At 40.3% G+C, this 20,507-nt stretch overlaps 1 protein-coding gene and 1 long non-coding RNA gene across 7 annotated transcripts in view; one reads left to right on the top strand and one right to left on the bottom strand.

The window, feature by feature from the left end:
* GOLM2 (golgi membrane protein 2) overlaps positions 1-2,948 on the bottom strand; it is a 100,813-nt gene extending 97,865 nt beyond the window's left edge. Inside the window, exons 1-2 of one of the 5 annotated variants that reach the window (XM_077880902.1) lie at positions 2,710-2,948; positions 1,790-2,158 (exon numbers count right to left, since the gene is read on the bottom strand). In XM_077880902.1, coding sequence (XP_077737028.1) covers positions 1,790-2,116 — 327 coding nt within the window. In that variant the 5' untranslated portion in view covers positions 2,117-2,158; positions 2,710-2,948. Of the gene's footprint in view, positions 1-1,789; positions 2,438-2,709 lie in introns of those variants that run through there. The other 4 variants (XM_077880903.1, XM_077880901.1, XM_077880905.1 and 1 more) reach the window with 4 other exon arrangements.
* LOC144303121 (uncharacterized) lies at positions 2,433-19,248 on the top strand. Of its 2 annotated transcripts, none has more exons than XR_013370120.1 (5): positions 2,433-2,769; positions 13,472-13,641; positions 14,466-14,552; positions 18,627-18,912; positions 18,985-19,248. It is a non-coding gene; the product is annotated as an uncharacterized LOC144303121 (long non-coding RNA). The 2 variants fall into 2 exon arrangements; XR_013370119.1 differs by having other exon boundaries at positions 2,433-3,085.
* The last annotated feature ends 1,259 nt before the right edge of the window (positions 19,249-20,507 follow it).

Here is a 20,507-nt window from a genome sequence, read left to right as displayed (position 1 = left end):
AATATAGTGAAAAAGGCAGGAAGCAAATCTGGAGAGTTCAATATTATAGAAGCAAGAAAGGAGATGGCTTCTAAAAAGAGACAATCAACAGAACCAAACTATCGAGAGATTAAACAGATTGAGAGTAAAAAATTGTTCAGATTGGACTAGGAAAACTGTCACTTGTGACCTCTAAGAGAATAGCTTCAGAAAAGGGAAGGAAAGAAGGATGTGCAGGCAGAATTTTAGAAGAGTAAAATGGAAATGATAAAAGAAGTAGATGAAGCATTTCTAGACGACCAATAATTGTGGTTTACCAGTGAAAGTAAGAAAAGTAATTGGTTGGTTGGGAGAAGGTGGTATATAGAGAAATGAAAAAAATTTAGAATGGGTGCACCTGCACCTGGTTAAAGGTAAAAGTGAAAATATACCGAAAGAAACTGATAGTTACAGATCATTAGATGGAAGAAATGAAACCTAGAGTATAAAATGACTAGAAAAAACATATCTCTCAGATTGGAGAGAATTTGAATAGACCTTATTTTAATACCCCCAAATTTCATAGATTTCTGCCTACTCCACCCAGGAGAATTTTTCAGTCTTTAGCGTTCAGTGTGTAGCATGTGTATAAATTTGCTGATTTGTTGCTCCTCTCAGAGGACGTCTATGTTGTGGGCAAAAGGAGAAGGTTATAGAGCAGCAATTACCTGAGGGTCCCAACCTGTACGAAAATAAGAAGTCAGGTGGAGGCAGATAACAGTAAGGAAGTTGAAGCTGATGGAGATTTTAACTTATAATGACTTAGTACGAATGATTTTGATACAAAACTAAAACTTACAGTAGGAACATACAAAAAAGTAATGTGAAGATGACCAAAGAAGGGTCCAGAAAAAAGGAATCTACTTAACCTACTCAGATCTTTTTCACAACTCTGCTATACCAACAGAAGTTGCATAAGTCATAAACTAATAATGTAACTCCAATATGCTGGAGAGAAAAAAGACTATTTGGTAGCAGGTCTAGTTACAGTCCAGCTTTAAACTTTTTAAATCAAAACTTTGTATGTTTTCCATCTACATAAAATGCCAACCCCAAGAGCTACTTAGGCATGAAATTTTTCGCTTTTATTTAAGAACAATAAGGACACTGACATGAGATTCTGTTGCTTAGGACATAATCATAAATTCTATCTTTTAGGCTAATTTCATTACTTCAAATTGAGTACATAACTTTGGATTAACTATATCTAAGTCACAAGTGTGGCCCATATATGGCTCCAGAGTCCATTTATCATAACATTTTGAACACAAAAAAGGCAGTAACATCGGATTCTTCAACTGTTTAATATATCAGCCTACAGAGTTCAAGAAAAGTCATACTGCTTAAAAATATATATATAAGTACCGGAGTCAGAGGAGGCCCCAATCTTTAAATAAAGAAATTAATACTGATCAGTGTGCACGGAATCCTTATTCCAGATCTGTGTATCTGTAAACCCAAGGCAGCCACATAGGCCAGATGACTACTACTGCCAGCTCAGCAGCTGAGCTTGGTGAAAAGGCGGCATCCACACACACAGGCCACTCTTGAGAACCAGAACTTATGGCCAGTTTCATCTGGTAGATCCTGGAGAACGTGGCAGTGATAAACCGGGAAAAGTCTGGCAGAAACAGGGTTGTTGGCGGTAAGGGGGGCCTCAGGGCTGCAATCCTGGAAGGCATAAAGCAGCCGCGGCGGGCTAACCCCCCCCCCAACCCGGGGCTGAAAGAAACTATGGGGGTTGAGAGGGGAGGGGAGGGCTCGTCCTTACCTTGTCATCCTCGCATCTTTTCCCCAGGCCCTCCCTGGCCTGCAGCCGGCTGCTGAGGCGGCCGTAGTCGGCCTCCTTCTGGTCGATCTGTTTCTTGTGCGAGTCCACCAGGAGCAGGAGGTCTGAATTGCGTTTCTCCAGGCGCCCGCGGGCCACCTCGGTGCGCTGGACCTGGCCCTGCAGCTCGGCCACCTCCTCCTGAAGCAGGACGTGGCGGGAGGAGATACTCCAGTAGTTGAAGGCGAGGACCGCGATGACCACCAGCAGCACCACCAACACGAAGGAGGGCAGGCGGCCTGCCCGCCGGTTAGTTCCGAAACCCACCATGGGGTCGAACTGGGCTGTGCCCTCGGGCCTCGCCGCCGACACCTGCGGGCAGAAGCTCAGGCCTTAGCAGCTGAGTTGCCGGGGGGACGCGGCCCCAGGGCCGGCCGAAGGAGGAGGCGGGCCAATCTGCCAGCCGGCTAGCCGGAGAAGGGGGCGGGGCCGCAAGCCGCAGGCCCCTCCCCGCCCCCCCTCCTCAAATCCGGTCGAAGCGCGTTCCCAAAGCTTCGAAAACGACCCTGCACCAGCCGGGTGGAACCTGGAGAACCCAGCTGCCCGCACCGGGGGCCCAACACCTCAGGGGCGGGGGGCGGGGAAAGGTGCCGGAAGGGGGCGGGTTTAACTCTGGCCCCGCCCATTGGCTGGGTCCGGGTCGCTTAGGCGAACATTGCCTAGTTTCCGCCGACGCCCCCTCTTCTCGCGAGAAAATGAGTTTCTCTCGCCCTTTATATTCTTATCTCGCGAGTGTTATCGCTATTGGGAAGTGTTGTGTTGATTTTGGTCCTCTGTATAAGCTCTTGCACCTGAATTCGAATCCCTTCAGTTTTTACCCCCTCGGTTCCTTTGACCCACGATTTAGGGAGTGCCAGCCCTACCTTGAGAGTTTTTTTGTCTTTGAGGATATCTGCGCTGCGACCGTTTTGTAGGGAAAACAGGTGAGCTGAGGACAGAGAGGGCGACTAGTAAAGTTTCGTACTTGATGCAGTAAAAAGAGATTTTCTCGTTTGTGCTAATGATGTGGAGAGTAAACAAAAAAGACCATTAAAATAGCGGTGCCCCAAACCCTACAAGAAGAATCAAGAGAAACTGAGCTTTACGACTGAAGGGGGTGGTGCCATCCTGGTTTCCAAGGTTACTGCTTTCAGGAAACAAGAACTTCAGAATGCGTGAGTTCTGTTCTTAAACTCACCGCTGCTTTTGCTTTGAGCTAGGCTTCCGAATAGAAAACCGAGAGGCTGCCCTCGATGAATGGTAACTAATGCTGTTACAGCTAGCACGCTCTGGGTTAGAGAAATAGTAGCTCTTTTACAAATTATTTTTGCGTGCCTGGTCTCCTGTTATCCTCTCAAACAGCACAGTTTTACACATGAGGAATCCAAGACACAAAGATGTTCTAGAAGCTTTCTCAAAGTCTTGTTTGAGACAGTTAAGCTTGGATCTAGAACACTGTTCTCTAATTTCATTGCTCTTTGCATTATACCAGGCTAACCATTGCTATATGTTCAGGTTTATTCATAATGACACAGGAAAAAGCTGCCACCCTTTCTGTTTTTTTCTGCAAATTTCCTTTGTCCTGGCATAAAAATTTTTGAACGTTATTGGCTCTGTCCTGTTTAAGGAAACAGAATTGCTTTCTTTTTCAAACTTCCATGGCCGTAAAACCCCAAGAATAAAAAAGCGTTGGTGTTTTCATTCAAATCAGAGTGTGTGCCTTTGAGGCAAGAAGACTTGTCTTTTTTTTATATATATAAATTTTTTTTGTTTTGTATTTTTAAAGATTTTATTCATTTATTCATGAGATACACACACACACACACACACACACACAGAGGGAGAAGCAGGCTCCATGCAAGGAGCCCGATGTGGGATTCGATCTGGGGACTCCAGGATCACAGCCTGCGCTGAAGGCAGGCGCCAAACCGCTGAGTCACCCAGGGATCCCCTTGAATAATTATTCTATGCTTCCTGTCCATTTCAAAAGTGAAATTGCTGTCTAATGGTCCCATTAATAGCCTGGAAGAATTACTGTACCTTCAAGAAGTGATGATTTCAAAAGAAAGAAAGAAATAGAAGTGAGGATTTCTCTCTCATAGATACAGAAAAACAAGTAAGGCCAAAATTATTAATCTTTCATCCACATCAAACTTAAGCTTTTTGCTCTGGCTTCATAAGGTCAAAGAAATCCCCTCCAGTCTCAAAGGAGAAGCAGACTTTGGCAAGAGGGAGCAAGGCAAATATGAGAAATCACTGGCTATAATAAGCCTTTCCTTGTATCTTTTTTTTTTTTAAGATTTTATTTATTTATTCATGAGAGACACAGAGAGGTAGAGACAGCGGAAGGAGAAACGGGCACCCCGTGAGGAGCCCGATGTGGAACTCAATCACGCCCTGAGCCGAAGGCAGCCGCTCAACCGCTGGGCCATCCAGGTGACCTGTCCATGTATCTTTACTCAATTTCATAAGGGCCTTGCTTTGTGTAGCCAGCGGTTGAAAATTAACTATAGTGTTAACTGCTTAAGATGTCACTTCTTCAAAAATGTTTCAATTTTACATGGGATTCTGACGTGTAAGAATTTAATATCATATAAAACACATTCACATACATTTTTTCAGCAGATGCTTAAAAGAACTATTTGGTACTTACTATTTTATTATCCCATTTTACAGATGCAGAAGTAACTTGCCCAAAGTAACGTGTCTAGCAGATGGCAGGACTGAATCTTGAAAGCCAATCCTCTGTCCACTCTTCCCCCAGTGAAAATATCTTTATTCTACTTTAGTGGTTACCTCTTCAAACTATTCTCCCTACTGGGAGAACCCAATCCACATATCATCATGACAGTGTATAAGTGATCTCCTAAAGATGGTTCTGGGTTAGGCATTAAACAAATAGAAGTAAAAGTCAATCCTTAAGCCAGATGATCAATTTTAACAAGAACACTGATAAGTCATGTTATTAATATGTATCCTTGATATGTGTGATGAGAGTAGCACTTTTGGTCTTCCATCCCAAACCTCATCACTCTAGTCTAATCGTGAGAAAATATATCACACAAATTCCAATTGAGGCACATTCTACAAAATACCTACAAAATAAAATCTTTTAAAAAAAGGAAATCTGAATAAAATATAGATGTTAATAACAATATATTAATTGATTGTCACAAATGTACCATGATCATATAGGGTGTTTATAATAGGGAAGATTGGATGGGGGGATATGTGGGAATTCTATTATTTTCACTGCTTTTCTGTATTTCTAAAACTATCTAAAAAGTATTTTTAAGATTTTATTTATTTATTCATGAGAGACACACAGAGAGAGAGAGGAAGAAACATAGGCAGAGGGAGAAGCAGGCTCCGTGCAGGAAGCCTGATGTGGGACTCAGTCCTGGGACTCCAGGATCACGCCCTGAGCTAAAGGCAGATGTTCAACCACTGAGCCCCCCAGGCGTCCCTCTAAAAATTATTTTTAAAGCATCAGTTTCTATCTTTTGGGATATCTTTTATGTTATCATGTGTACACTAAGATATTCACATAGCTGGAAAGGCAGAATAATCACAGAGAAAGAGTGTTTTCAGATTTATTTGAGGGGTAGGGGCACCTGGGTGGCTCAGTCAGTTGAATATCTGACTCTTGGTTTCAGTTCAGGTCATGGTGTCAGGGTCATTGGATGGAGCCCCACCTCAGGCTCCACACTCAGCATGGAGTCTGAGAGCTTCTCTCCTTCCCTCTCCCTTCCCCCCTGCTCCTCCTCCTGCTTATGCATGCTCTCTCTCAAATAAATAAAATCTTTAAAAAAACAAAAAAGATTTCTTTGAGGGGTGAACATCTTCTATAAAGGGGCAAGGGAGATTGAATAACCGGAATTTTGCACTTAAATGGAGTTTTCTTTGGGCAGCCCGGGTGGCACAGCGGTTTAGCGCCGCCTGCAGCCCGAGATCCTGGAGACCCGGGAATCAAGTCCAGCGTCAGGCTCCCTGCATGGAGCCTGCTTCTCCCTCTGCCTGTGTCTCTGCCTCTTCTCTCTCTCTCTCTCTCTCTCTCTCTGTCTCTCATGAATAAGTAAATAAAATTTAAAAATAAGTAAATAAATCTTTTTAAAAAAAAGAAAAAAACTGGGCAGCCCAGGTGGCTCAGCGGTTTAGCGCCACCTTCAGCCCAGGGTGTGATCCTAGAGACCAGGGATCGAGTCAGGGCTCCCTGCATGGAGTCTGCTTCTCCCTCTGCCTGTGTCTCTGCCTCTCTCTCTCCTGTGTATTTAAATAAATAATTAAAAAACTCTTAAAAAAAAAAAAAAGAAAAAACTTCATATGCTGCAATTGAGCAGACGAGTGGATTATTTTATAGCTTATTCCTCAATGTTTATTTATTTTTTTAAAAAAAGATTTCATTTATTTATTTGACAGAGAGAGAGAGAGCACAAGCAGAAGGAGTGGGACAGGCAGACAGAGAGACAGAAGTAGACTCCCTGAAGAGCAGGAAGCCGGACTTGGGCTTGATCCCAGGACCCTGGGATCATGACCTGAGCTGAAGGCAAACGCTCAGTCAATTGAGCCACCCAGGCACCCAAATATTTTTTTAAAGATTTTATTTATTTATTTATTTATTTATTTATTTATTTATTTATTTATTTATTTATTTTTATGAGAGAAAGAGAAAGAACAATGGAGGGCAAGGAAGAGGGGGTGAGGAGGTGGAGGGGGAAAGAATTTAAAGTAGATCCTGTGCTGAGCACAGAGCCTAACTCAGGGCTCGACTCCATGACCCTGAGATCACAACTCAAGCCAAAACCAAGAGTCAGACACTTAATCAACTGAGCCACCCAGGTGCTCCACTATTTATTTAAAATTTTATTTTTCAGCAATCTCTACACCCAATGTGGGGCTTGACCTCACAACCCTAAGATCAAGAGTTGCACACTTTACCAACTGAGCCAGGCCGGTGCCCCATTATTTCTCAATGTTTATGACATCAATAGAACTATGTTAGGGAACGTGGCAGCTCATAGAAATACAAAATACATAAATCTGTTAGGCAAGTTCTTTCCATTGCAAATGAAAAAAATGCCAAAACCTTTTTAAGCAAAAAATTATATATGTATAATTATATATATCTTGGAAGCATACTAGGACAGTTCATGGTAATATTGGAAAAGCAACACAAACTAGGGTACCTATAGGGGACTCAGTGCTTCCAGGACTCAGTCTTTCTGTTTTTCCTCTCTGCTTGGCTTTATTCCTTCTTTTTTCAGATGGTGCTTTTCTTTGCAGACAAGAAGTATGACCCCATAATTCCCAGGGTCACATCCTGCTAGTTCCATGATCTGAGTAGCAAGGGAGGTTGGGCTTCTAGCTTCCAGTACAAAAATTACCAGGGAAGGATTCTAGTTGTCCAAGCCAGATCATTACACACCATTTATATCCATCACTGAGGCCAGGGAGGTAAGGTATTGACTGGCCCAGCATAAAGCTCTTCTGTATGGCCAATGGTCAGTCTAATACCAAGAAACAGAAAGAATATTGGGAAGACCAAAACAAATAATGTTAGCTACAACTGAATTTTCTTTTTCTTGAGATGTATTATCTTCCTTCCAATTAAGAACAGTTAATAAGTGAATAAAGACATTGTGTTAAAAGTTGGGTTCCCCAAGAAATAGGCTCTGAGATGGAGATTCATAGTAGGAAACATAATGGAAAACAATATTGGTAGAGATAGAATTGGAATGCTATGCAGTCTCAGCGAAAGCCTCAGCCAGTTTCCTGTAACGTCTGAAGCTCAGGTGGCCCTTCAGAGTTTCATGAATTGGAGGGGTCCCAGCCTTTATACCCCACATCGACCAGATTTTGAACGGCTAGCAAGGAAGGGCTAATAGGCTGTGTGCTAACTCTAGTCAATTAGTAAAATGCCTGAATTACTGTATTTTTAAAAATTGAGAAAGTGTATCTTGGCTAAGTGAGGAAAAATGCTAAGATCAATCAGTAATTTGTCCACAGACATAGGAAGAGGTATGATGTCATGCATGGGAGGTGGATGCTATGATGTGCAACCCAGATCTCCTTTCAGGCATGAAGGACTCATTCCCCCAACTGCTGGAGTGCTGCCAACAGAGAGCCTTCAGCTGTCAGCCCTCTTCAGAATTGCCTCAGTTGAAGAGGACTACCTTGTGAATGCAAGGCCCCATTCCCATGGCAACCAACAACTAATACTAGTGAAGAGAACACACTTTTGTTATTTCCCTATATTACCCATTTCCTATGGAAATTACCGTAGGGGTAACGTGGGCCCTAGAGTAAGAATATGTGAGTTAAAATCTCTGCCTCTTATTAATTTTGTAACATAAGGCAAGAGACTTAAGTACCCCAGGTTTCCTGTTTCCACAATGGCATATCAATTAGGATTAAGTTTGGCTCCTAAAGGGGGAAAAATAACTTGAACAAAATAGGATTTTTTTTCTCTCTCACATAAAATATATCCAGACACAATCCAGGACTGATATGGCAGGCTTCTTTGAACTCACTGTCATCATCCCTATGGTACAGATCTCATCTTTGCTTCCAGACATGACTTTCTTGATCCAGGAAACAGAAAGCAAGAAGGGCACCACCCTACCTACCTTCAACTTTTAAGAAGACTTCGGAGGCAAGGAAATAGAGTCTTAGAGCAACAATGTCTTCAGTTGAAAATTACAGTTTTTTAACCAGGAAGGGAAGGAAAAGTATAGGGAAGCAAGAACAAATTCTGTCACAAATGGGGATAATAATAATGCCTATCTTATAAGGCTAATGTGTGAATTAAGTGAATTAATATTTGTACCATAGTGAGGAGGAGCTAAGATGGATGGAGTAGAAGGAGGACCTTTAGCTTGCCTGGTCCCTGAACCTACCTAGATAAGTATCAAATCATTCTGAATACCCAAGAAATTGATCTGAGCACTGGCAGAGAATCTGCACAACTAGAGGGAGAGAAGAGGTCACATCACGGAAGATAGAAGATGAGGAGATGTGACTTGAGGGAGAAGCTGATCAGAGGTGCCGTGGAGGGGAGGGAGCCCTGGTCTCAGAGACAGGAGAGAGAGAGAGAGAGAGAGAGAGAAGAGCGTGGAGGATTGCACACACACACACATACACACACAAAAAACACTTCCCCCAAGCCATTGACTGGAAAAATGAGGGACTGATTTTTGTGAATTTTTACAACCACAGGGCTCAAAGACTGGAGTTTTAGAGATCTGTGGTTTGGCAGGTGAAAAGCCAGTGGGCACTGCAGTGCACTGCACACAACCTGGGGGTAGAAGATGCAATCTGATGATCCCCTGGGACACACTGAGAGAGACAGTTCCCCTTTCTTGGAGCACATCTGAGAGAGGTAGCATTGCCTCTCCAGGGACAAAGGAGCCCTTGGCCACCACTATTCTCCCCAGCCCTTCAGCATAAACTAACCTCATTAAGCAGCACAGCACCAACACTGGCAGTACAAACCACTTACACCAAGACCCGCCCCTCTGCACTCTGCAAGTGCTGCTTTACTCTAGCAAGTTTGCCTAAGAACCAACACACTGGGCCCCTCCCCCAAAATACCAGCACAACCCCCCCCCTCCCCCAGCAACACACCCTACATCTACTGACCACAGAGTTCTAAGCTTCAACTCTAGTGGAAATAGTATCAGGTCGTAAGCACACCTAATTAAAACTCACCACATTCTGGAAAAGGTCAGAACACTCCCTACTCTAAGCAAGGAGAAACTACAGAAGACTGACCTGAGGGAAAGGGCAGCCAAGACACAGCAGCAGAGTACACACAGATTACACCAGAGACACTTCCTGAAGTGCCAGGCCCTGGACAGTATATGACCTCTTCTTTATAAAGCCATTACTCTCAGGAGCAGGAAACATAACAGGCTTTCCTAACACACAGAGACGTAGACAAAAAAACCAAGACTGAGGAATTCATTCCAAAAGAGGAACAAAAAAAGTCATAGCCAGAGATCTAACCGCAACAAATATAAGTGATATGCCTGAATCAGAATTTAAAGCAACAACCATAAGGATACTAGCTGCACTTGAGAAAAGCATAGACGATGCCAGGGAGTCCCTTACCACAGAGACAGAAGATCTAAAAACTAGTCAGAGCAAAATTAAAAATACTATAACTGAGATGTGAAACCAACTGGACGTAATGACCACAAGAGTGGAAGAAGCAGAGGAACAAATAAGTGATATAAACGATAAAATTATGGAAAATAATGAAGTTGAAAAGAAGATGGAAAGAAAAATATTGCATAATAAATGTAGACTGAGGGAACTCAGTGACTCCATAAAGCCTAATAACATTCATATTACAGGAGTCCCAGAAGAAGAAGGGGGGTGGGGGAAAGGGCAGGTTTGTTTGGGCAAATTATAGCTGAAAACTTCCCTAATCTGGAGAAGGAAACAGACATCCAAATCCAGGAGGCACAGAGAACTCCTGTGAAAATCAACAGAAGCAGGCCAACACCAACATGTATCATAGTTAAATTTGCAGAATAGAGAGATAAAGAAAAAAAAATCCTGAAAACAGCAAGATAAAAGAAATTCCTAACTTACAAAGGAAGACAAATAAGGTTAGCAGCAGGTCTTACCACAGAAACTTGGTAGGCCAGAAGAAAGTGGCATGATATATTCAACATGCTGAATGGGAGAAATATGCAGCCAAAAATATTCTATCCAGCAAGGCTGTCATTCAGGATGGAAGGAGAAATAAAGAGTTTCCCAGAAAAACAAAAATTAAGGAGTTTGTGACCGCTAAACCAGCCCTGCAAGAACTATTAAAAGGGACTCTTTGAATGGGAAAGACCAAAAGTGATAACGACTAGAAAGGAACAGAGAAAATCTTCAAAAACAATGACTTAGCGATAATATGGTGGCACTAAACTCTAACATCTATCAATAATCACTCTGAATGTAAATGGACTAAGTGCTTCAATCAAAAGAGATAGGCATCAGAATGGATAAAAAAATAAGACCTGTCTATATGCTGCCTACAAAAGACTCATTTTAGACCTGAAGAAACCTACAGATTGAAAGTGAGGAGATGGAGAATCATTTATTTTGCTAATAGACATCAAAAGAAAGCCAGAGTAGCTACTTATATCAGACTAGATTTTGTTCTCTCTCTTTTTTTTTTTTTTAAGATTTTATTTATCAGGGATCCCTGGGTGGCTCAGTGGTTTAGTGCCTGCCTTCGGTCCAAGGCATGATCCTGGAGTCCCGGGATCGAGTCCCACATCAGGCTTCTGCATGGAGCCTGCTTCTCCCTCTGCCTGTGTCTCTGCCTTACTCTCTCTCTGTCTGTGTCTCTCATGAATAAATAAATAAAATCTTTAAAAAAAAAAAAAGATTTTATTTATCAGAGTACCTGGGTGGCTCAGAGGGTTAAGCATCTGCCTTTACCTTAGATCACAATCCTAGGGTCCTGGAATCAAGCCCCTCATTAGGCTCCCTGCTCAGCTAGAAGTCTGCTTTTCCCTCTGCCCCTCACCTTGGTCATGCTATGGCTCTCTCTTTCTCTCAAATAAATAATTAAAAAATTAAAAAATAAATATTTTATTTATTTATTTTAGAGAGAGTGAGCATAGTGGGGAGGGGAAGGGGGGAGAGAGAAAATCCTTTTTTTTTTTTTTTAAGATTTTATTTATTTATTCATGAGACACAGAGAGAGAGAGAGAGAGAGAGAGAGGGAGGCAGAGACACAGACAGAAGGAGAAGCAGGCTCCATGAAGGGAGCCCGACATGGGACTCGATCCCTGGTCTCCAGGATCACATCCTGGGCTGAAAGTGGTGCTAAACCGCTGAGCCATCTTGGCTGCCCGAGAGAAAATCTTAAGGAGATTCCCTGATGAGTGCTGGGGCTCAATCTCACAACCTAAGCCAAAATCAAGAGTCAGACATTCAACTTACTAAGCCACCCATGCACCCCCAGACAAATTAGATTTTAAACCAAAGACTATAACAAGAGATGAAGAAGAACATTATATCATAATAAAGAGGTCTATCCAAAAAGAAGATCTAATGATTGTGAATACTTGCGCTCACAACTTGGGGGCACTCAAATATATAAAACAATAAAAACCACAAAGGAACTCATTGATAATAATATAATAGTAGGGGACTTTAACACCCCACATACATCAATGAACAGTTGATTTAAGCAGAAAATCAACAAGGAAACAATGGCTTGAATGATGCACTGGACCAGATGGTCTTAACAGATATATTCAGAACATTTCATTCTAAAGCAGCAGAATACATATTCTTTTCAAGCACACATGGGACATTCTCCAAAACAGATCACATTCTGGGTCACAAATCAGGCCTCAACAAGTACAAAAAGATTGAGATCATAGTATGTATATTTTCTAATCACAACACTATGAAACTTGAAGTCAGTCACAAGAAAAATTTGGAAAGACCACAAATACATGAAAGTTAAAGAGCATCCTACTAAAGAATGAATGAATCAACCAGGAAATTAAAGAAAAATTTAAAAATACATGGAAACAAATGATAATGAAAATACAACAGTCTGAAACCTTAGAGATGCAGCAAAAGCAGTCATAAGAGGGAAGTATATAGCATAACTGGCCTACTTCAGGAAGCAAGAAAATCTCAAATACACAACCTAACCCTTATACCTAAAGAAGCTAGAAAAAGAACAAATGAAGCCTAAAGCCATCAGAAGAAAGGAAGTAATAAAGACTAGATCAGAAATAAAAGAAATAGAAACAAATAAACCAAAACAGTAGAACAGATCAATAAAACCAGGAGCTGCTTCTTTGAAAGAACTAATGAAATTGACAACCCCTAGCCAGAGCTATCAAAAAGAAAAAAGAAAGGACATAAGTAAATAAAATCACAATTGAGAGAAGAGAGATCACATCCAACATCACAGAGATACAAAAGAATTATAAGATAATGTTATGAAAAATTATATGCCAACAAATTGGGCAATTTGGAAGAAATGGATAAATTCTTAGAGACATATAAACTACCAAAACTGAAGGGAGAAATAGAAAATTTGAACAGATCGATAACCAGCAAAGAAATTGAGTCAGTAATCAAAAAGTTCCCTTTTAAAAAACTCTGAGATGCTATTGTGATGAACAAAATTAAAATTTATTTAGAATTACCAGTAATTTCATCATACACTTCATTATATATTTTCTTAATGGACACTAAAACTAAAATTACCATCACATAGTTATCTGTACAATTTCTGATATTAAAAAAGTTCTAGAGTCAAAAGATTAGTAATGTTGGACTCAGAGCCCCATATTTTTGGTAGGACTGTAACTTAGCCTTTATCTGACTCTCCAGACTTTTTTTTCCCTTCTATCCCTTATACTCCAGCTTCAAGGATATCCTGTTTCCCAGGCTATATTATCTGACACCTTTTTTGGCTATTTCATATTGGAATGCTTCCCCAAGTTCCTTCTTTCTTTCACTACCATTTCTTCATGACTTTTATTTATCATTAGTAACAATGATACAAATTTTTCAGGTACTTATATAATCACAATTATGTTGTTAATATTTAAGAAAATAATTGAAAAGTTTATTATAAAGTGAGTAATGTTTTTACTTTTATTTTTTTTAAAGATTTTATTTATTTATTCCTGAGAAACACGAGAGAGAGGCAGAGACATAGGCAGAGGGAGAAGCAGGCTCGTCGCAGGGAACCTGATGCAGGACTCCATCCCCGGACCCTGGGATCACAACCTGAGCGGAAGGCAGACGCTCAACCGCTGAACCACCCAGGCGTCCCGAAAGTGAGTAATGCTCACTTTAAATGAAATTTTTAAAAACTATAATGGCATTGAATTATTGGAATCCTACTTTATGCAAGCCTTTATATCATGGATTGTGCGTTAAGTAATTGACTAATTAATCAAATATTCATTGAGTGTGTGCTACGTTCAGATACAATTGTAGGTAGGAGTTGCAGGGCATTCAGAGAGACAGAAGGTTCCCCTGAAACCTCTAGTCTCTTCTTCCTCTTATTTGTGTTACTTTCAAATTTTTCTCATAACAGTTTATTTTGCTGTGACACATCAGCCTCTTACTAGACTTTTAATAGATGTTTTTCTATTAAACTTAAGTACATTTAACAGTGTGGAGGAGGCTGTGTTTTGTTTTGATCTTATTACCATTAGGCTTTCCTCCCCTTTTCCAATGACTGCTCACTTCCCAGTATCTTTGGATTTGTCTGAAACACTTTCTGAATGCTCTCTTAAGGATTTCACCCTTAGGCTTTTTTTTCTTATATTTTTTTTTAAATTTTTTTATTTATTTATGATAGTCACACAGAGAGAGAGAGAGAGAGAGAGGCAGAGACACAGGCAGAGGGAGAAGCAGGCTCCATGCACCGGGAGCCTGATGTGGGATTCCATCCCGGGTCTCCAGGATCGTGCCCTGGGCCAAAGGCAGGTGCTAAACCGCTGGGCCACCCAGGGATCCCTCTTATATTCTTGAATTATGGAATTTTAGACAGAAAGGGAATTTAGAGATTACCTATCTAAAATTTGATTTTATAGATGAAGATGAAAATCCAGAGAAGTAATGTGACTAGCTCAAAATTATTCTGTTCTACCAGTTAATGGCAGACCTGAGATCAGAATGCAAACTTTCTTCAAGATCCAGCATAAATCTGTCCTCCCTGAGACCTTCTTCCAAGTTACAGGTCAGCTCATATTTTGCCCTTCTGAATTATGAATGAGGTATCTACAAACTGCATCATTTTGGCAATGGTCATAGAGTACAATACTGCTTTACATAATTACTCAATTCCTTCACACTAGTATATCCTAACTGGGCAGTTAGTCATAAACATCACTAAGCACAGATTTTTTATTTTCTCTTTTTAGCAGGTAGCACAGTAGCTAGGAGATAAGATAATGGGCATTAAGTGAATCCACATAGTAGGGATTTAAAAAATATTTTTACTTATTAACTACCTCTTTTCACATATCCTCTTTTTTTTTTTTTTTTAAGATTTTATTTATTTATTCATGAGAGAGGCAGAGACACAGGCAGAGGGGGAAGCAGAACTCATCCAGGACCCTGGGATCATGACCTGAGCCAAAGACAGACACTCAACCACTGAGCCACCCAGGTGCCCTCTTTTCACATATCCTCTTAAAACATAATTATTTTGGGGGCATTTCAGTGTCACAGTTGGTTAAGCATCTGTCTCTTGGTCTTGGCTCAAGTCATGATCTCAGGGTTGTGAGATAGAACCTAGCATGAAGGGCTCCACGCCTAGCATGAAGTTTGCTTAAAACTCCCTCTCCCTCTCCCTCTGCCCCTCCTCCTAGTAAAATAACAAATAAATCTTTAAAAAAAATATAAGTGTTCTTGTTCCTTAACATTTTGGTTGTAAGTCCTTTGTAATTTTTAAAAATCAGACTTAGATTCTTGGCAATCAATGAAAAGACAGTTATGCTTCTGCATAGTCTACTGCAATGTATTTTTTTGAGACTTGGCAGAAAACCCAAGGTTTCTGTCCTATTTTTTGTTTTCTACACTGCACTTCATCTAATCTTCTAGTTCTTGGTGGCTTTCTCTTCTAGACATCGTTCTGTAGAATGACCCAATTAAATGCGGCCCCGTTTAATGTAGTGGAATTTTATGTGAGGCTGGTTTCAAATGATCATCTTGTAATTTTCCAAACCTTTATTTTATTTGTTTATTTTAATTCCCTGGTACAGAGTACTTGCTGCTGATGCTAGTGTGGTATCACAGTAAATCCTCCCTCACTGATGTTCAGGCTGAAGACACAGCTATGAGCAGAGCTAGTCATGTGTCATGTATTGCCCTTTAAGCAGATCCACTGTCTGAGCTTTAAGTAGAAGTTAAAGGCTTTTTTCAACCTACATAGTTTTTCACTAAATCTGTTAGTTTCAGCATGTTGTTTGTGTTGTTTTCAGCAGTGCAATCCCCTGATCTATATCAAGTAAACATGATGATGGATTGAACTCACTTCACTGCTCCCGCTCAGGTGCTCTGTTTTGATTTGTCAGTATCTTAGAGCGGCACGTTGCATGCCAAAACAGAACAGAAGCCAGGGTTTAGAAAAGACCACATTTTCTCCCACAAAAGACCACTTTTTAAAAGCAGGGTAGTGTAGTAAATTTGAAATACTGATATGTTTTGAAATCTGCCTATGAACACTTACATTACATTATACTGGTTACTTGTATAATGTATTACTATTACATTATACTGGTGTATGCAATATTATTTCTTTTGGCATCTAGACACTGCTGGGATTATTTACTTATTTTTATTTATTTATTCTTTAATTTAAATTGAATTTGCCAACATATAGTATAGCACCCACTGCTTATCATGTCATGTGCCCTTCTTAATCCCTGTCACCCAGTTACCCCATCCTTCCACCCCTCCCCTTCAGCAACCCTCTGTTTGTTTCCCAGAGTTAAGAGTCTCTTATGGTTTGTCTTCCTCTCTGATTTTCCCCCATTCCATTTCCCTTCTTTCCCTTATGGTCCCTTGCACTATTTCTTATATTCCACATATGAGTGAAACCATGCGATAATTCTCTTTCTCCGACTGACTTATTTCATTTAACATAATGCTGGGATTATTTAAAATCCATATTAAAAATTATCAGGGGGCACCTGGGTGGCTTAGTTGGTTAAACGTTTAAACCAGGGTCCTGGGATCAAGTCCTGCATGGGGCTCCCCACTCAGCAGGGAGTCTATGTGTCCCACTCCCTCTGCCCCTCCCCCTGCTCATGCACTCACACTCTTTGTCTCTCAAATGAAAGGATAAAATCTTTTTAAAAAAATTACTGGGACTTTTGAGGTGCCTGGTTGGCTCAGTCTCTTTTTTTTGTTTTTGTTTTTTTTAAATTTTTTATTTATGATAGTCACACACAGATTGAGAGAGAGAGAGAGAGGCAGAGACACAGGCAGAGAAAGAAGCAGGCTCCATGCACCGGGAGCCCGATGTGGGATTCAATCCCGAGTCTCCAGGATCGCGCCCTGAGCCAAAGGCAGGCGCCAAACCGCTGCGCCACCCAGGGATCCCCTGGCTCAATCTCTAGAGCATGCAACTGTTGATCTTGGGATGATGAGTTTAAGCCCCATATATGGAGTAGAGTTTACTTAAAAAAATTGTTGAGACTTTAAAGAAAATCTGTTAATTTCTGTAGCCAAGTAACTTATTTCAAATGGTGACTAGGGGACTCTCTATACACACTGTGCTATTTCATGCCTTCATGCCTTGGTACATTCTATTCCTCTTTTTTTTTTTTTTCTTTTCCTATTCTTCTTTCCTCAAAAGAACTCCCTTTTCATTCTCTAAGTCCTTTATGATCTTATTTGAATGTCTCTTCCTGAGCTGTTTCAATGTTGTGCCCGTACTACACCTAACTTACATGTCTGATATTACACTTGTTTTACTTATATTATAGCTGTTAGTTTATGTATTTATCACCCTGTTAGACTGTGAAATCCTTAAGGATAAAGACTTTGTTTTATTTATCTTCCCATCATCTAATGCTGTGGCTGGTATATATTATGTTTGATGAATGAATAAAAAATATCTATTTCCCCTGGATGTAGCCAACTCATCCTTAGTTTCTCTACCACGTGTAAGAAAAATCCTAAAAAGGGTTGCCTGGTTGGCTCAGTGGTTGAGTGTCTGCCTTCAGCTCAGGGTGTGATCCCAGAGTCCCAGGATTGAGTCCCACATTGGGCTCCCTGCATGGAGCCTGCTTCTCCCTCTGCCTGTGTCTCTGCCTCTCTCTTTCTCTCTCTGTGTGACTATCATAAATAAATAAAAAAAATTTAAAAAAATATTTAAAAAATGAAATATTAAACACACATTTAGTGACCTGCTTTTTCACTTAACAACATCTTATAAGCAAGTTTCTGTGTTGATAAATTTTAGCACTATATATTCAGTTAGGGTAAATGCATAGGAAGATGCACCATACTTTATTTAAACAGTCTCCATAGGTACACACTAAGTATTTTAGGTAAATTCTTATGGTTGCATGAAACAAAGACACTCCTCCCACACCCAGGGCACTTAAAAAAAACATAAATAAGGGGGCACCTGGGTGGCTCAGGGGTTGAGCATCTGTCTTTGGCTCAGGTCATGATCCCAGGATCTGGGATCGAGTCCCACATCGGCCTCCCTGTGAGGAGCCTGCTTCTCCCTCTGCCTGTCTCTGTCTCTCTCTTTCTCTCTCCCTCTCTGTCTCTCATGAATAAATAAATAAAATCTTTAAACAAACAAACAAGAAAAACATAAATAGGACCCACTCAGATTGTCTCAAAGAAAAGGAGGTTGTATTGTAAGGATGTATATATAGGCTAGAACTGGAACTAGGGGACATCTGGATGGCTCAGCAGTTGAGCGTCTGCCTCCATCTCAGGGGATGATCCTGGAGTCCTGGGATCAGGTCCCACATTGGGCTCCCTGTATGAAGCCTGCTTCTCCTCCCTCTGCCTATTTCTCTGCCTCTCTGTGTGTGTCTTTTGTGAATAAATAAATAAAATCTTTTTAAAAAATTAGAACTGGAACTAGAAATCTATCAGGAATCAAGCTCTGGTAACCAGTTACTCTTTCTGCTGCTGCTGTTTCTCCTCTTTCTTCATGTCTCCCTAATACTCCCTTCCTAGAGCATTTGCTTACACTAACCCTCCACTCACACATAGTTTTGACTTGGCTTACTTCAGATTCATAATTTATGACATTCTTTCAGTTACTCTTCCTACTTCTCAGTCTATACAGGTTCAAGTATTTTCATCCCACACGCAGATGACCTTGTCCACTCTACTTGGTATCCTCTGGGTATAGAAACTAGAGAAGAAGTGGCAAGAATGTTGAAGAGATGAATGAGATGAAGAGATAATGATGAAGATGAAGAGATGAAGAGATAAATGAATGTTAGATCATGAAGAAGCCCCTACCAATTGGGTCTGGATTTCTAGCTAAGTGTGATTGTGCTTGTGCTTACAAGTCTATAGAAGGCAGGAAGACCAGTTAGGAGACTGCTGTAATAATTCAGGTAAGAATTATTAGTGGCAAGGAAACAGTTTTTATATTTATTTATTTATTTATTTATTTATTTATTTTTAAGGAAACAGTTTTTAATTTGGACAACCAGATCTATACTGAGCCCATTCACTGAAATAGGGAACCCAGGAGAAGTGATCAGAAGTTTCTTTGTAGAGCACCTGGGTGGCTCAGTTGGTAAGCATCTGCCTTTGATCCAGGTCATGATCCTGGGGTTCTGGGACTGAGCCCCACGTCATCTGGCTCCCTGCTCAGTGGGGAGTCTGCTTCTCCTCTCTCTGCCCTCCCCCCTGCTCATGTGCACACACTCTCTCTCAATAAATAAAAAAATTTTTTTAAATAAATAAATAAATTTTTTAAAACTTAAAAAAGAATTTCTTTGTAAATGAATTTAGTAATTTCTATAACTACAGTTTTTGCAGTTATAGAGAAAAACTGCACATCACTTCATTCAGTCCTTGAAGATTTTCACCTGACAACCTCAGATCTTTCTACTCTCTCAAATATAAACAAGAACTGTGTGGGGATGTAGTTGTCTTGAGTCTTCAGCCATACAGCTAACATATTCTTCTGGCTTTATCCTCTATATAATGAAATCAATTTTCTTGACTGAATACCATGTCATGGCTTTCACTTCCTCCTGCCAATGTGTAAGAAATATGTAAGAAAAAATACTAAGATATCTTTTGATAACCTGTTTGTAAAGTGTCATCCATCTCTATGCCCCTTTTTCCCTTTTCTTTTTCCCCCTTTGGGAAGTTGTTTTGGAGGAAACATCTGTCTAAACTATTCTTCACTTCTAGAAAATATTAAGATGTCTGATTGATGCTTTAGAAAATGAATTCCTTGGGGGAAAAAAAAAAAACAAGATTCTTGGCTTAGTCAGCTAGATTTGTGATAAGACACAACCATTCCCTTGGTTAACGGTAGAATAGTAGGTAAGGCCTGGAAAGTTTTATCATACCTGGTGCTATTTGTACCCTGACCTGCCTTTTATTTCCCAAGAAAGAACCTATCCAAGCAAGACATATGTGCAACTTCACGGAGCATGCTTGGAGCAGACCTCTCTCCAATACCTTTCTTCCTTTTCCACTAGGGGATAATTTTTGAGTGGGAGAAAATTAAGAATTTACTAACTTGAAACGTTGCTTGTTAGGATACATGTTTTATTTTATTTTATTTTTATTTTTTAGGATACATGTTTTAGCTATAGTATTACTTATCTATAAATTTGGCTAAAGTAGCAGGACCTGACCCATCTCACTTAAACCCATTGAACTATTTCCCCCAGACACTATCCAAGAATTAGCAAAGATTTATCTCTTGCTTGGAATTAAAGATTATTTATTTTTAAAAAAGATTGTTTATATATCCTAGATGAGAGTTCTTCTAAATGGCTACATAGAAATACCATTTTTGTGGGGTGCTCATAAGAAAGAAGGGGAGGTGGTCCGTGGAGAAAATCATTTTGGGAAGCACTTCATTCTCTACTTTCCACTTAAAGATTCACAAATTACATTAAGATATTAAGAGCTATATGAGAAGTTCTGTAATAAAGAAACATTTTGACTTTTTTGACAGTTTTAT

Source organism: Canis aureus, chromosome 32 (assembly GCF_053574225.1).
Source record: "Canis aureus isolate CA01 chromosome 32, VMU_Caureus_v.1.0, whole genome shotgun sequence".
NCBI lineage: Eukaryota > Metazoa > Chordata > Mammalia > Carnivora > Canidae > Canis > Canis aureus.
Note: the sequence above shows the minus strand (reverse complement) of the source record. Positions and strands in the feature narration are given on the sequence as shown.